The sequence below is a fragment of the Tenrec ecaudatus genome, chromosome 9 (assembly GCF_050624435.1).
Source record: "Tenrec ecaudatus isolate mTenEca1 chromosome 9, mTenEca1.hap1, whole genome shotgun sequence".
Classification (NCBI taxonomy): Eukaryota; Metazoa; Chordata; class Mammalia; order Afrosoricida; family Tenrecidae; genus Tenrec; species Tenrec ecaudatus.
The window spans coordinates 156,131,582-156,148,510 of NC_134538.1; the positions used below are offsets into that span (position 1 = coordinate 156,131,582).

General features: G+C 54.4%; 1 protein-coding gene across 1 annotated transcript in view; it reads right to left on the minus strand.

Moving 5' to 3' along the window:
- CREB3L2 (cAMP responsive element binding protein 3 like 2) overlaps nt 1-16,929 on the minus strand; it is a 69,364-nt gene that overhangs the window by 11,353 nt on the left and 41,082 nt on the right. The window contains exons 2-4 of the mRNA XM_075558716.1: nt 14,755-14,971; nt 5,300-5,475; nt 3,014-3,101 (exon numbers count right to left, since the gene is read on the minus strand). Of these exons, the coding sequence (XP_075414831.1) occupies nt 3,014-3,101; nt 5,300-5,475; nt 14,755-14,971 (481 nt within the window). The remainder of the gene's footprint in view (nt 1-3,013; nt 3,102-5,299; nt 5,476-14,754; nt 14,972-16,929) is intronic.

Here is a 16,929-nt window from a genome sequence, read left to right on the forward strand (position 1 = left end):
AGCCTTTAAGACCCCTATACACACGATTCTTTCTGTGTGTGCAGGTTGCTTCTACCCCATTTTCTTATAGCACCCAGAGGGCCGCAGTTGATGAGCTACTTCTGAGAAGTCAGCCATTAAAAACCACGTGGAGTGTGGTCGTTCTTCTGTGATACACGTTGGGTTGCCAGGAGTCGGAGTCAGTTCAACAGCGTCTGGAGCTTGGTTTTAGTGACAAGGAAAAGGGAGTCCATCACCCTCACTCCTAGAGGTGGCCAGGGAGCAATCTCTGAAACACCCCCTGAAATGTCCATGCATTTGAGCAGCACAGGCAACGGTCCTCTACCCCTACACAAAACACGTTCTTTCTTCTCTAGTCTCGCCTGCACACTCCCCCTCTCATTGTAATCCTCTCGTTCTCTTTGCCTCTCCCCAGCCTTTTTGCCATCAAGGTCTTGCCCAAGAGCTCCCTGGCTTAGTATGACTATGTGGCTGGGTGCCATCAAGTCAGCGCTGGCTCCCAGGAGCCCTATGTGATGGAGCAGACTGCCCATTAGGGCAGTGGTTCTCAACCTTCCCAATGCCGCCACCCTCTAATACAGTTCCTCATGCGGCGGTGACCCCCAACCATAACATTATCTTCACTGCCACCTCATCATGCTTCTGCTGTGAATCGTCATGTAAATATCTGATGTGCAGGATGTATTTTCATGGTTACAAATTGAACATACGGTAATTAAAGCATAGTGACTCATCACGAAAGCAATGTGAAATTATATGCTGTGAAGTATTTATTTCTAATGACAAATAAATGAAATTTTGACTTGAAGCATGGTGGAGCATGGGTAACGGTCTTCATGCCAGGTACTCGTAGGTGGGCGTATCTGCATGTGGGCGGACCTGCTTGTAGATGGATAGAGAAGCTGTGTCTCAGTTCCTAAGACCATTGGGAATATGTGTGTTCTGAATATGTGTTCTGATGGTCTTAGATGATCCCTGTGAAAGGGTTGTTTGACCCCCAAAGGGGTCGAGACCCACAGGTTGGGAATCTCTGCCTTAGGGTTTCTTAGACCGCCATCTGTAAAGGAGCAGGTCACCAGGTCCTGCTCTTTCAGCCGTTGGCTAGATTTGAACTCGCAACATTTGGGTTAGCAGTAGAGCCTTAAACCACTGTCCAACCAGGCTTCCTTCTAGACACTCAGAGCCAGGGGTACACCAAAATGACCCCTGTACCTCTATTCCCAACACCCTGCCCAAGGTTCCAAGCAGCCACAGAGGGCAAGTGTGTGCCTTCAACACATTTGCTTGTGTGGCTGCCAGTACCCTGGGACCAGAAGCAGTAGATGGTGCCCCACTACCACTGCCAACCACACTGATTGCCACGGCAACAGAAGGATGAGGACACAGTGCAAGAAAAATGCAGAGCGAATGTCCAAATCCTAGCGGAGCCCAGAATGACTGGTCTGAGAGAGTGGTGGACCCCCAAGACTGTGGTCCACAGATGCACTTCAGACCTAGACCCGAGCCCACCCTAAGGGCTCAACTTTCAGCCCAACAACTGCAAGGCTGATAAAGTGACCACCACCACCCGCAAGGAACGTGCTCCCCAGAGCAGCCAACCAAGCGATACCACAAGGGCACCATCTACCCAACAATAATGTTCAGGGGCAGCAAAGGATGGGGGTGGTGGTGAATGGAAGCAGGGAACCCAGGAAAGAGTTGGGAAGGGGCTGCTCCATTGCGGGGATTAAAACCCACGTCATGAAATGACGTCATGAACTGAAATGCAAATCAACTGGGGCGGGAAACTCGTGTGTTCTGTAAACTTGCCCCCACACCAACCACCATGAAGTGATCCTAGTAGAGGATGGAAATGAGTTCGTCACCATGTGGCTAGAATAGAGGTGTTCCTGGAGCCTGTGGGGCTCTGAGAAGAGATGGGGCGCAGAGGCTCCCAGGCTGGGAGAGGTCACCCTGGTCCTCAGCGCTCAGCAGACCATCCCCCATTCAGACCCCTTCCCCCTTCCCAAGCTGCGTGTGCCCCACAACAAAAGGACGGGGCGCCACGGGAGCGCCAAGAAAATATGAAACTCCTCTTTCCAGCAGGCTCAGGCTGTTGACCTGCCCCGAGCTTCGGGCTTGGATTTCTAATCACCATCTCAACCAGCCCGCTCTGGTTACGGGGGGTTGAGGGCAACGAGCATTCAAGGAGATCAGGTTTCCTGGACTGTTGCCATTGCCGCGGGGAAGGGCGCCATCTGCCCACCTCCTAAGATGAGTCTCGGCCGGTGACCCTGGGAGCTGAGGTCACCTCGGGATACGGCTACCTTCTGATGCCACCATGGACGTGGCATCAACCGCAGGTGCCGTGAGGAGGGCAGGAGCAGGTGAAAGGGCACAGCATCCGACACTGTCTTAGCTGGGCCTCTCGTCACTGCCAGTGGTGCCACGGTGAGGGGCGGCTCTTTAAGCAGCCACAGTCATTTTATTGTCAATGCAGTGATATTTAAGGCACCTGGTGGTGTTGTGGGGGACACACTGAGCTGCCAGCAGCAAGGGCACCAGCTGCTCCGCCGGAGGAAGATAAAGCTGTTGCTCCCGTAACGCGTTAGAGCCTCGGACGAGTCAGACTGACTCAATGGTGGCGGGCTTGGCTTAATATTAGTGATATTTTAAGTGTCTCCTTTCTCTCTAATGAATCCCTGAGTGCATCCGGGGAACCCACTCAGCTGCTAACCAGAACCTTGTCAGTTCGAGCTCCTCCTGGGAGCACGGTGGAAAAACGGCCTAGGATTTATTTCTGGATAACCCTGTCAGGCCCCCAGCACCAGGCAGCGCTTCACAGAGCAAAGCGAAAGCCATGCACTCGGCTGGAAAGTGTACGAGAGGAGGGACAGCAGCTTGGCTTCGCAGATGTTTTGTTTCACGGGGAGCTTGGCAGAAAAACACAAACACCAGAGTTGCTTCCTGAAGCAGCAAGGCCCGCGGGGCAAAGCAGCCCCCTTCTCTTCAGACTGAGAGGGTGACCACTGACCTTCTTTGGGAGAGAAGTTGAGGAACTGGTCCACTTCGTGAGGCTCCAGTTTAATCTTGGGAATGACTGTCTGGCATGAGGAGTCCACCTGGAGAGAGACATTTCCAACACAGCTCTGAACACACAGCTCGGCGCTCAGGAAACACCCGGCAGAACACTTAGGTCTCCCTCTCAGAACATCCCACTTTACAATGAGGCCGCCTGGGGCACAGCTGGGGTGAGGTTGGGGCACAGGCACCTCCTGGGGTGAACATCACCTCCCTCACCCCGACGGGCACTGCCACCGAGGGGACCCTAACCTGTTGCCTCATATCTCCTATGCGGATGGAAGGCAGAGCGCCCCAAGACCCATTGGGTCTGTGTATCGCCTACCAGGGCAGGGAGACTACCATTCCTGATCCAGGATACAGCTTCAAGAAGGCTCATGGGATCACCGTGTGCAACCCGGAACACAGGAGGACAGAGGCAGACTGGTTTCCAACACGTGAGAAGGTGACAAGTGTGATTCAGTAGCTCGGTGGAAACGGCGCTGTGGCGAAGGCTGGCGCTGTGTCCCCCCCCCCCCCCCGCGCCCCCAAACCTCTGACACGCATCTTCTCTATGCTCTGCCGTCCAACCAGCTCAAACGCACCAGCCAAGCACGTTCCTCTTCCACGGCCCGTGTGATGGCATGACAGGGAACTTGTCCCTGCACCTTCCTACTTGACTGATGGAGACTGGTCCACGTGGGCTCTGTGTCACTGTCTGCAGTGTCTTTTCTCTCTCTCTACGCTCAGCAGAGCCAAATCACTCAGGCAGCCTGGCCCCAAGGACGCTCTCAAAATGCGAAGGTATTGGTTGTGTGTTCTCCAGTAACCTGCTAAAGCCTTTGTTTAATGAGCGATTCCTCGAACCATCCAGAACGTTCCTGTGAGTACGAAAACCTGTTCTTCTTCATCCAGAGGTGGGCTGTGGGATGGGTCACTGGATCTGCTCAGTGATGCCCCCTACCTGCCATACCTGAGAGCGCCTCCCCCACCTGCAGACACTGGAGGCAGCGCTGGGGAAAGAAGGCAGAGGAACTTCCTGGTTTCTGTAGGTTGGCTTGGAGAGGTAAACAAATACCCACACCCACCAACCCCAAAGGGACTGTTGGTGACGCTATGCGGAAGAACTTCCTGATTGATTATAGGGAGGTGACCTTGAACAGTAGAACCCAGTACTTGACCGCATCATTATTCCACATAATTGGATTTCGACACAAAATGTCAAGACAGTTTTGCATCGAAGTTCAAACAAAACATGGAAATCTGACTGGATCCACATGATTTTGTAAACAAAAGCAGTTCTTGTTTCAGTCACTCAGTGTTAGTTGATGTCCTTAGTGCACGTTGTTTAAACCTTTTGTGGCTGTGTTCCAAGCATTTTGCTATAATTTTCTTAGTTTTTATGGTTTGGGGTACTGTTTTTAGATTAAAAACGTGGGTCCTAAGAGTTTTTTGAAACGCATCATCTTGATAAGGAACCGGTTAACCATGCTACCAATATTGTTGATGATAATCTAGTAAACCCTTTGAGAAACAGTTCAGGAAAGGCCAACAGCAGATTACATTAGATGGGTTTTTTTTTTTTTTTTAAGAGAAAGCCAGTCAGGTCCTAGTGAAAAATGGCAAAGCAGGGAATAAACTCCTGAAAAGCAGCTACCAGTTGATTTTATGGAAGGGGATTCCCCTTCCAAACAATGACTCTCCATCCCTCCTCTCCACATCCGTGTCCACAGATCCAGATCCTGATCCATCTCGGGGTATGTAGTTGCTAAAAACTTTCTTAATGTATTTCTTATTTAAATTGTATTATTTAACTCTGAACTTATTTACTTTGACATTTCTGTGTAATGTTTTGTCTAAAAAGGCAAGGTTAGGGTAAAACCTCGGTGGTCGAGAACAGATTAATCCATTTTCAGTTATTTCTTAGGGGGGAAGAATTGATTGGGAACTCCACGGCATCGCATCTGGACGCTCCTTCTAGAACGGATAGCGTCGGGGTCCCGGGTTCTAAGATACAAATTGTCCCAGGCCAGACCCTGCCACCGAGGTGAATCCCACTCATCGCCGCCCACGGGAAGAACTCCTGTTTTCTCCCGGTCAGCTAGCCCAGGGGGAACGCACGCAGGTACAGGAAAATAAGGTGCCCTCGCATCAGGCAGCCAAGCTGAAGGGGCGCCACTTCCAGGAAGGGCTCCCGGGTTTCCTCCGGGAAGCGCTTCCGAGCATGCCCTTCCTGGCGGGAGAACAGAAGGGTGCCTACCGCGGGGTTCATCTCCAGAGCAGGCTCCTCCTTCTCCAGGGGCGCGGTGATGGCGGTGATGGTCAGCGTGACCGAGGGCACCAGCCCCGGGGGTGGCTCGTCCGTCATGGGCTCCGTCTTGATGGTGGCCGGGGAAAAGTCCGTGGACAGGAACCACTTCTCGCTGTCCACGTCATCTGCGGGGCAGAGGGGACACACGTGAGCCCGTTGCCTGCGAGAGGGGGCCATGCGGGGGACACACGCCAGGGAGGGGCGATGGCGGGAGGGACGCGGGGACACGAGTCGCAGCACGGGGAAGGGGTGGACACTTCCCGCGCATCACCGTGGGGACGGGCAGGAGAATTATACCATTTAGCTTTTAACTCAAGTGATGCATCTAGTCAAACACAAATTAATAACTTGTTTGAAATCCACGGAGAAAGGGGTGGATGGCTGGCAACCGGGGGCGAGAAAGAGCGCCCAGGGCAGCGGCTGGCCAGGAGGGCTCCCAGCTTTCCGCCCTGAGCCTTCCTACCCCGCCTTGTTTGCCCGACATTCCGGACCATGTAGCGCATGCCCGAGAACCACCGACTGACTGTCTTTGGGGGTGCGCGTGCCGAGAACCACCAAGTGACTGCATGGGGGCGCGCCGAGAACCACCGACTGATCGTCCGTGGGACGTGCGTGCCGCTGGGACGCTGAACAGACTTCAGCAAGGCTTCTGGAAGAAGCCGGCACAGGAAGAAAGACCTGGATCGCGCTGATAAAATGAGCCCAGAAAACCCCGTGGTCACAACAGTCGGATCAGGGCCACGCAAGGTTTCCGTGCCACGCAAGGGGGTCAGCACCCACACCCGCTGTGGGTCTCCTCATCGTGGTCAGGGTGGTCCCCTGGGATTTCCAAGGCTATAACCGATGATGGGAGTAGAAAGCCCAGTCCTCCTGGGGAGCTGCTGGTGGTTTCCAACTGCCGACCATGCAGATTGCAGTCCGACATGTAACCACGACGCCACCAGACAGGAGCCTAGACAACTCTCTGGGCAGCTCAGCACAGCCCTGAGGGGAGGACAAGGCACCAGGGACTTCCCGGGAGCCTCAAGGGACTGCCGGGCCCCTAAAGTGGGGCTGGCAGACACCCTCCCTGCTGTGTGCACCCCCCCACGCAGCCCCCCATACACACATAAAGTCAAACTTGGGAACACTGCTGCCCTGGGAGCCCAAAGGCGTTAGGGGTGAGATGGTTTTACTTGCTGGAATTTTGCCCCACCCACCCTTTCCTCGAAACAGGTACTTAAAGATCGCTCATGGGCCCTGGTGGCGCAATGGTTAAGCGCCGTGTTGCCAACCAAAAGGTTGATGCTTCAATTCTGCGTGGGGGGGTGGGGGGAGGGGGCACACATGCTTTGGTAAAGATTCACAGTCTCAGCAGCTCCACCAGGGGTCAGGGGTCCTGGGGCACCCGGTTAAAGATCACTCAGAGGGCTGGGGCTGGGGCTGGGGCTGGGGGAGGTGTCCAATTCAGACAGTAAAGTTGAAGTCCACGATAATTAACCTTTCGTTCCATGAGCACAGAAAAAATGAGATATTCACATATACCAAAAAACCTTATCCCTCACCCCCATCCCGCTCCCCCCAAGTCCAATTCTGAGATGACTGAGTGGATTATCCAGGGTAGTGGAGACAGACAGGCTGGGCTGTGTTGAGGGAGGGTGTCGGGTGGCTGAGTCAGCGGTTCCCTGCTGGGGGTGGAGGGGCTGAGGCAGGGAACAAAGAGCTTTCTGACAGAGATGGGGGAGCAAGGAGCCTGCTGTGCTGGGTGGGGCGTCCTGCTGGCTGGCAGAGGGGCGCCAGGCCTAGAGAAGTCAGGGCAGGAAGATTCTAGCTGAGGAACTCTGTCGAGTACTTCAGGCACGTTTGGGGGCAGACTGGGGACAGAACTCAGACCTCACAGTCTGCTGAGGCCTGGGCGGGCTTACTCCTGGGAGTAAGCCATGGTCCACTCTGTCACCCTGTGCAGCCTGAGCCCGGCTTGCCCTGGCCGAGGGGACTCCGTGAGAAGGGACCGCACCTTGGATGGAATGCAGGGGAGGTGTGGCACCAGCAGGCTGTGGGAACGTGTGCAGGGGGTAAGAAGTCTGACAACGAACTGAGGACGATTAGAGAGGAGGAGAGGACACAGACTGAAAGGAAATGTGCTGGAATATCGATCGGGAGCAGTAGGCTCAACACCATCAATTCCTAAACTTTTTGAGCCTACCACCCTCTCCAGGGGCAAAAAAGAAGCAAGCCACCTCACTCAGCGCCTGCCCTGCTCATTACAAACGTTTGTACTCTAGCCTGTAATCCAGAATAAGTGTAGGCAAGTGCTTTGGCAGCCCCCTGCCCCCACTGGGTCATTCCAGCACCCCCACCCCCAGGGGGTAGTACCGCCCACTTGGGAAAAACACTGGTTTAGACAATGATTCAGAACATGAGGGTTTTGAATTCTTTATTTTAAAAAAATGCTATAATACAGCCAGCCCCTGGGTTACAGAGGTCCTACTTAGATATGATACAACTTGTAGTTAAGAACCAGCCCCTGTGAGGCTTCAACCCCAAACCAAACTCACTGCCATCGAGGCTATTCCAGTTCATGACGACCCAACAGGGCAGGGTGGAAGCGCGCCCGTGGGTTTCCGAGACTGTGCCTCTTCACAGGAGTAGAGAGCCTCATCATTCTCCTTCGGAGCGGCTGGTGGTTTCAAACTGCTGACCTTGCAGGCCATAGCCCCACGCGTAGTAACCACTACGCCCCAGGAGCTCCCCCATGAACCTCTCATATTCACAATGCGAGGTGCACAGGTGTGTACTACCAAGCTGGCCCTACTGATGCAGCAGCGCTGTACTGTTTTTATTACTGTATGATTACATAGCTGGAGGTATTACTCATACCTAGAAAGGTGCACCATAGACTCACAGCCAAGGCGCTGAGTCCACTCATAGCGGCCCTGTACAGAGTTTCCAAGGCTGCAAATCTTTCCAGCGATAGAGAGCCTCATCTTTCTCCCAAGGAAAGGCTGGTGAGTTTGAACCACCAACCTCACACATTACCAAACACAGCCACCAGGGTGCACTATACTAAACACACACACACAGATTATAAAAAACACACAAAACACTGCCATCGTCAACGCCGACTCATGGTGACCCTTGCGGGTTTCTGAGACGGTAAATGCTTATAGGAGAGGAAAATCCAGTCTTTCTCTCACGGAGCTGTTGGTGGTTTCACACTGCTGGCCCCAATGTGTAACCACTATACCACCAGAGCTCCTATATAGTACAGATGCGATACCCTAAGTGAGACAGACATCTGACTGGCTGACTCACTCAGACTCGAACCCTACTCGATAGTTCCAACTTGCTACACTTCGACGACAGACAGACTCGGGGATGGCGCTTGCTGGTACCCCGCGGTTGTTCCAGTGCTGCCTGCCCAGGGGCCAGTCTTCTCCGCCTGTTGTCCTTCGTGTCTCGGGATGGAGCGCATCGGACAGCACTCTGAGCTCCCACGCCCACTGGGGCTAAGTGATATTGCCCCCGTATTCGTGGTGAACTGGCTGCTCTCAATGGGCTCACACCTAACACCAATTGTGAGGATGGGGCGGCGTTCTCCTCTGTTGTACCAACGAGCTGGGGTCACCGTGACAGCCCCAACAACTGCTCCAGGGGCATGTGACAGTGAGGTGCACACGAGACTGTGGTGGAGAAACGTGACGTACTGTGAGAGTGTCCAGAGACACAAAGGGAGCACCAGCGGTTGGAAAAACGCCGCCGAGAGTTGCCTAGCACAGGATGGCACAAACAGGCAGCGAGCGCAATACAGCACTGTCTCCAGGCATCAGTCAGCACTGAGGGTGACGCCCACACAGCTGTGTTTAACGTGGGAGACTTACAGTGGCCTCAAAATCCACCTTGCTCTTCTACCAGGCAGGCCGGGGCTTTGACGGGCACTGGGCTTAGGGCTCAGATCTCTCCCCTGGCGCTGCCACCCCCCAGGGAGGGCACACACACCGGTGTCCAATAAATTCACTGTCCCAACAAAACCATCCCCATCCGCAAAACTCAGAAGAAAACACCACCAAGCTACGACCTAGACAACCCTCTGCTCAGCACACTCCCCATCCATCCATCCATCCATCCATCCATCCATCCATCCATCCATCCATCCATCCATCCATCCGCAGACGGCACAGTGGACTCCACCTGCCACACGGCCAGTCTCATGAGTAAGAACCACGGCTTATGCTATTGTTCCTGTTGGCCCGGAAGGCACTGGAGTGCGAACGAGATGAACTATGAATCCAGAACCTTCAGCACACAGACCCGCTGCCCCAGGACTTCCCAGGAAGTCACCAGCAGGCCTGTTTTAGGCCGGGTCTGTAAACAGAACCAGGTGACCATCGGGGAAGTGGAACACTGTGTGCTTTGGCCCCAGGATGAAACAGCTTCCCGAAAAAGATTGCCGGGTGAATGCTGCCCACACCATTCCCGGCACAGGTGGTGCCCAGGTGTCATTAGTTGAGCAGACTTAAAAAACCAACTAAGATCATGGTGGAAGAAGAAGGGAATCGGCGGACATGCCATCACGTCAGGAAGGGCCTGGTTCTTTCGGGCTGCGTGGCCTGGCCCTCGGGTCTCCACCTGCTTCCCTCCAACCTCTTCCCTGTTTAACTCCACTCGATGCTTCAACCCCCAACTGAACCTCGGCCTCTGAGAGCACCCACGGGGTGCTGGCTCTTGGACATCGCCGGCCAGCTGGCTTTCCCTTGGGGTGTGGCTCGCACCCTGGGGAAGCAGGGGTTGGGACCACTGGACCACGCTGAGCTGACAGGCGGGATCTGGGTTGTACTGTTACATCCCACACGTGTGTACAGCTATGCACCAAAAGGCAAAAGACCCAAAGCCATCGCCATCAGGGCTGACCCTCGCATGGCAAAGCCCTGTGGTTTCCGAGGCTGGGACTGTTTACAGGGGTAGAGAGCCGGCCTTTCTCCCAAGGTAACCGCACGCCACAGGGAGGCCCAAGGACAGATGTGGTGTTGAAGCAAAAGGCCAGTCAGCCTCGGCTGTCTCATCCACCTCCAGCCTGAGTGTCCGGGACAAGCTGGAGGCTCTAGAAAGGTCCTCTGCATGCAGTCTATTGGTACCTGACTTCGAGTTGAGTCCAACTGGAACCAAACCCTGGCCACTAGAACCAAAGGTTGCCCAGTGCTGCATTGTATTCCCGATCACTGCACTGTGGCGTGTACCCTGTAGGGCCTTTCACCCAGAGGGCCCATCTCGCAGCCCTGGACCAGGCACTGTTCTGTTGTGAGTCATAGGATTTTCAGTGGCAGTGTCCAAAAGCAGATTGCCCAGTCTCAATGTTGAAGCACCACTAAACCTGTCCGCAGGGGCAGAGGTGGGCAGGGGGACAGGGGGAGAGGAAGGGGCAGATACTACAGCGAGGATCCTATACACGCCGAGGACCCCAGAGATGCTGGGGATGACCTACACAGAGACCCTGCTCCGTCCATCCGTCCTCATAGCCTCCAACCTGTGAGAAAATAAATACCTGTTCTTTAAACCCACCTACTGTGCCCTTCTTTACAACAGCATGGGGTGACCAAACCAGAGAAGGTGTTACAACTCTGCCTTGGTCTGTGAGATCCTTCACCCCCGGGGGGGGGGGGGGGAAGGCCAGTAACCCCGCACGGTGACCCTCACACAGCCCTGGGGAGAGATGCCCATGAGCTGGCACTGACTCCCTGGATATTCAAATAAGCCTCTTGGAAGCAGACTCACTTCTCTGGAAAAGATCCCAGAAGGGTACTGGTCCAGCGACATCCGATTTCAACCTCTCGTGAGATCCTGGCCCCAAACCACCCAGCAGAGCAATTCCTACATTCCTTAACCCGAGGATTCAGGGCAGGGAGAGAACGATGTCTGCTGCCGTGAGCCTCATGCTGGGGGAGACGTGTTGCTCAGAAGATGTCACCAAGGAGTCTACCCGACTTCTAGGGACCCCGAGTCTGGGTCGAACTACCCTGTAGGGTGTCGGAGGCTAAAAATCTTTACAGATGAATCTGCCAGAGAGGGTGGCAGTTCACGCAGCCACGTGCTTGATCATGACACCACCGGGGCTTGTCCACGGAGCAGGGCTCAGAGGCAGGGAGGCACGGTAGGAGGAGTTTCGGAATAGCAGTACAGGGAGCGTGGGGAAAACCGTGAGCGCAGGCAGGTACAAAAGGCGCTGCCACTGAAGCCCCTAAAGAACTTCAGTTCAAGCCTTCGGTTTCAACAATACAACTCAGCCAGGGAGGGCAGCGCATGTGCCCAAGCTGGAGCCCGGATGGAGGGGCTCCGAGGAAACCAAACAACCTGACCCACCGCCATGGGTGGCTCCATGTCCCGGGGACCCCCCCGCCCCATATGGCTGAGGAGCAGCCCTTCATCGCAGGAAGAGATAACACAGAAGAGGAGGGAGAGGGAAAGGGAGGGGCTGATGGAAGGAACTGCTGTAGGTCAGGCACTGCCCTCGGCTCTCACGTACCCGTCACATTGAACCTTGGAAACAACGCCGCAGTCTCAGACTGTCTTCCTTCTCTAGACACATTCCGCCCTGTGTCACTACACTCTTCCGACCGCAGGGAGCACGGTCGAACCCCAAACATTACATTAGCAGGAGGACCCTGAGTGGGTGCTCAAGACCGCCCCAGCGTCCAGCCAAGAGCCCCCTCTCTGATCTGGGACAGCACCTCCCAGAGGACATTGGTGTGGTTGTGGGGTGCCCTGGAGTCGGGGCTGACTCCTAGGACTCCACGGATGACAGAAGGGCACAGTGCCAGGTCCTGCCCCATCCTCCCAAGTGCTGCTCTGTGTGAACCCAACACGGCAGCCACTGCTCAACGCGGCTCCTCCGGGGGCTCCCTCTTGGCCAAGTACGATGTCCTCGTCCAGACACGTCCAGAGAAGGGCGTGAAACCGCGAATCCCCCCAGCCTCGTTTCTGGCGGCCTGCCTCCTTCATATAAGGACCACAGTCAGGAAAGTGTCTGGTACCTGTAGTGCTGGGCATCCCCCACACTGGAAACTACTCGGCGGTCAGGACTGGATGGAGTTCGGTAAGTGCAACAAACGAAGGGTCTGCTAGCATTTTGCGTTTTCTTTGAAAATGACCTTTGAAAGTTTTTCCCAATACAGGAGCAATTGCTCTCTGAGCATGCCCAGTTCCTCTAGTCCCGTCTGGAAGCCTATTTCCCTGGGAGACTTTTTTCCCAGCGCTCAGGAGGGGCTTCTCTTAGGAAGGGTCTACCTTGGATGAAAAACTGAGTTGGGTTTATTTTGTAAATTACTGAAAAGAATTTTTTTGTGTGTAAATTCTTTTTCATGGTTATAAGTTTAATCACCTTAATCCCTAATTTGTTTCTTTTATCTAAAAAGAATTTTAAGTTTCATCGACATACAATTCGCCCACCATGCTATTCAATGGCTTAACTACATTAAAGAGTTTGCGATCATCACCCCAATCAATTTTTGAACATTTTATTCATTTTTTTTCCTGAGTGCATTTTATTCATCCTTGTACACAATATTAGCTCATCATTTCTCCCCAGCTTCCCCTGCCATAACCCTTCAGAACTACTAACTCAGTTACGGTCACTGTAGATGAACCTATCCTGGATTTCCGAGTTTTTCTGATAATGTGGTGGTCTCTGCTGAGCAGATCGGCTCACAACAAGACAGCCAAAATGAATGCACCATGACAGAAAAACAAAAAAGAGTGAGCTAACAATTCCCATTGTTTTTCAAACAAATAAACTGTTGATGTTCTTTCATGATTTCAGTACGCTTTATCCTAACTTCCTTTAACAATAAAAAGTGAAATAAGCCATTAGCCCATGGCTCCAGGCCAGAGACGGAAAATGCTTGTTAAAAAGTAACTAGACAGAAACTTTTACTCTGAGGGGCCCTGGAAAGTAAAATAAATCATCCATTGTCCATCACTGCTGGCCACACCATCGGGGTACGACCGGCAGAGAAGGCAGCATGAGAAGATGACCTGTTGTTTACTGACCAGCACCCCCGCCCAGCTCAAGTCTCCTGACTCTTTCCTACCCAGCCCCCTCCTCTCTCCCCAGAGGCAAAAGCCGCCCCCCGCCCCTCCCCCCCCCTGCCAGAGGAGGCAGTGTGAGGAAGCCCTCCCTCCGTCTCTTGGGGTTCTAGCCCACAATGGGACTTCAGCCTGTGGCGGAGTGTTCCGGCCCAGCTTTGGTGGGAGGTAAAATTGACAGTCCCGGTTCTTGGAAGTTACTTTTGGACCCAGGCGGCCCCCTGCAACACTAATGTCCTCCCTGAAGGAGCACATACGGGCCTCTGCATGACCCCGAGGAAGCTGCATGCTCAGAGCTCTGAGGACGCCCGGGCCTCCGGCAGAGGCGGCGAGTGCACAGACACCCCCGCCCCGAGCAGGGGAAGGCAGGCGTGTGGCCCAGCTGGGAAACAAACGGCACACCTTCTTGATTGGCCCCAGTGCGACAAGGCGGCCAGGAAAACCAAATATGGTCAACCATTTTAGAATGGTGACCGCTGTGGACAAGACCGCGTGCGCCAACGGAAGGTCTTCCACAGCCGGCCTTTCGGTGAGCCCGTGGCCAGGTCAGGGCTTGTGCCACCCAAGGACCACAGAGTAGCAGGGAGGACAATTGAATGTCCCCAAGCCCGGACACTGGGTGGGGCCTTTGACCAGCACCACACCGCAGATGCCCTGGACCATGGGCACACGAGAGGGTGACCAAACAAGGCAGTCTGGGAAGGCTCCCCAAGATCCCATCTATGCGGGGTCCAGGGGACCTGCTGGAAAGGGGTTGGAACCCCCCAAGACGCTTTTGTGGAGTGGATGGTCACCAAAACTCTTCCATGAGGGGGGTAAATGACAGCACCCCTTCTTAAGTATCGGATTGTGACACCAAGAGGTGTTGGGATCTTAGAGCCTGCACCCAGAAGTGAGATCCTGCTGGGGAATGACGGGCTTCTGGGTGATAGTAATGAGGTCACATGAGTGTGATTTGGGGCGGTGGGGGGTTGGGATGGGAGGGAGAGATGCCTCACAGAGCTCTCCTACGAGTGCTGAGAACAGAGAGGGTCTTTCCCCAGAGCCCACCTCCTGATTCAGACCTCCAGCCCCTAACGTGTGAGAAAATAAATGTCTGTTCCACAAAGTCTCCCACTTGTGGAATTTCCGTCAACATCTAAGAATCAAGATGGGTGGGAATGACCATCCAGAGGGGTCAGCTGGTTTGTTCTGCTGTCCCCCCCAAGGGGCCACGCCATCCCAGCAGACCCACACAGGAGTCCACCTCGGGTGCCGGACCCTGCATGCCCCTGGAGGTACCCGCCTGAAGCGGGTGCGGACATTCCATCAGCTCGCTCCCAGCACGAGGGGCGGAGTTCAGTTACCATCGTGGAAGCTCTCCCCCGGGGTTGCGTGGCCGAAGGGTGACTGGGCTCCCGGCTCCTCACTCAGCGAGTAGCTGTGCTCGGCCTGGATGAGGGGTGCGGGCGACGTCGGGGACGGCCCCACCTCCATGGACTCGCTCTTCTCCGAGAGGAAGGGGTCGTTCAGGAGCTGGCCCAGGACATTCTGGGAGAACTCGTCCAGAAGTTCGGAGAAGTGCTGCGGAGACATGGGAGGGAGGAGTCAGTCGGGTTCATGCCTGTGGCAAGTGCACCGCTGGCTTCGCGAGGAGCCCCCTCAGGGGCAAACCCCACTCAGCACCCCTATGCTGGAGTCTGATGGGAAAACACGCAGAGTTTCGCTTGGCCGGGACCCGGTCAGTGCAGGCCTGGAGTGCATGCTCGATCGAGACCTAGAAATCCAAGTCAAACTGACAACAGCCACAGGAAGATGGGGCAGACAGCCCTGGGGTCAGTGAGTGGACTTCACAGGAGAGTGAAAGGACAGTGAAACACGGATGCCGGACATCACGGACAGAATCGTTCACGTAGAAACTGCTGACTGGAGTGTGGTCTGCCATGTGTACTCTACATGACAGCAGACGTAAAGTTAGTATCAACACATAGCCATCGAGTCGATTTCGACACACCAACCCCACAGGAACAGGGTAACTGCCTCTGTGGGTTTCTGATAGTGTAATTCTCAATGGGAGTAGAAAGATTTGTCTCTCTCCTATGGATTGGCTGGTGGTTTCGAACAGCTGACCTTGAGGTTAGCAGCCCAACGTGTAACCACTCTGCCATCAGGAGTAATCATAATGCGTAGCTTCCAGTGCGAATTCTATCTGGAGATATTACATTTGGAATTACAGAACACAGAGTGATACTGTGGTAGAAACAGTTAATACACCGGCTGCTAACTGAAGACATGGTGGGCACAGGGCATCCTCTGTCTGGTGCCTCAGAAGAGAGGTCTCTCCCCAGCTGCAACACTGCCTCCCTGCCACCGAGTCAATGCTGACTCACAGGACCACCCCCCACCCCCCCCCCCCCCGTGGGTTTCTGAGACTGCAACTGTTTACGGGTGTCGAAAGCCCAGTCTTCCTGGGGCCATGAGGAGTGAAGACATTAAAAGATGCATGGAAACAATTAGTCCAGTTGACTCCTGGACCACACACATCTGAGCCTTATGACTCTCAGAGCAGAATGACTAGATGGTGCCCAGCTAGCCACCACGACTGGAGGCTCTGAAAGTCCTGCTTGGAGGGAGACAGACATGCGGAGCAAAACTCAAAATCATTAAACGTGACCAGGCTTACGTGCTGGATAGAGGGAGACCCGCAGGACCCCTGGGACTACGGTCCTTGGTCAACCTTCAGGCCGGGAACTGAACTCACCCCATGGCTCCGTTTCCAGCCAACGACAGGCAGGTCGATAAGGGAACAGTCACAGCAGGGAGGTCCGTACCGTACACCTGAGTCATCAAGCTTTGGCGATCCAAAGGGCAACATGCGTCCAAGGACACACAGCTCAGAAGGGGACAGAAAGGGGGAGGAGCAGCACGGGAAACACGGGGGGAGGTGGGATAAGCGAGGACACAGGAGGAGGTTGAAATCAACGGCGTGAAGCAGCATGGGTATGAACTGCTGCATGAGAAACGATTCGCTCATTCAGAACAAAAGGTTTTCCCTTGTTTGTTTTCCAGCAGACATGCCTCGAGACAAATGGTTTTCAGATGACTAAAACCACATCTTGCCTCCTGAGGAGCACACAGACCGTTTCCCTAGTAAACGCCGTAATTATGAGGAGCAAACCCAGCAAACGAGCAGAGTGCCATCTGAGGGGCGGTTGGCATCAGAAACGGATAAAAGATCATAAGGGGAGGCCTACCTGACCTCCGCTTCCAGGAAGGAGCCTTCTCCCCACTGGGGAAGTGAGAGGGGTCAGTTGGGTGAAATTGCCATTTAGATAAGAGGACTGTCAATACACCGTTCAGAGTCTGCACTGTCCTGCGGAGCTGGCCCTGGCCTCCTGTGCACAGGCTATGGCTGGACCTAAGGAGTCTGTGGTGAATCATCTCAAGCGGGTAAGCCCGCTGCACAAGACCTCTTCAGAGTATTGAAAAGCAAGGGCGTTCCTGAGGACTAAGGTGTGCCTGACCTAAGCCACGGTCTTCTC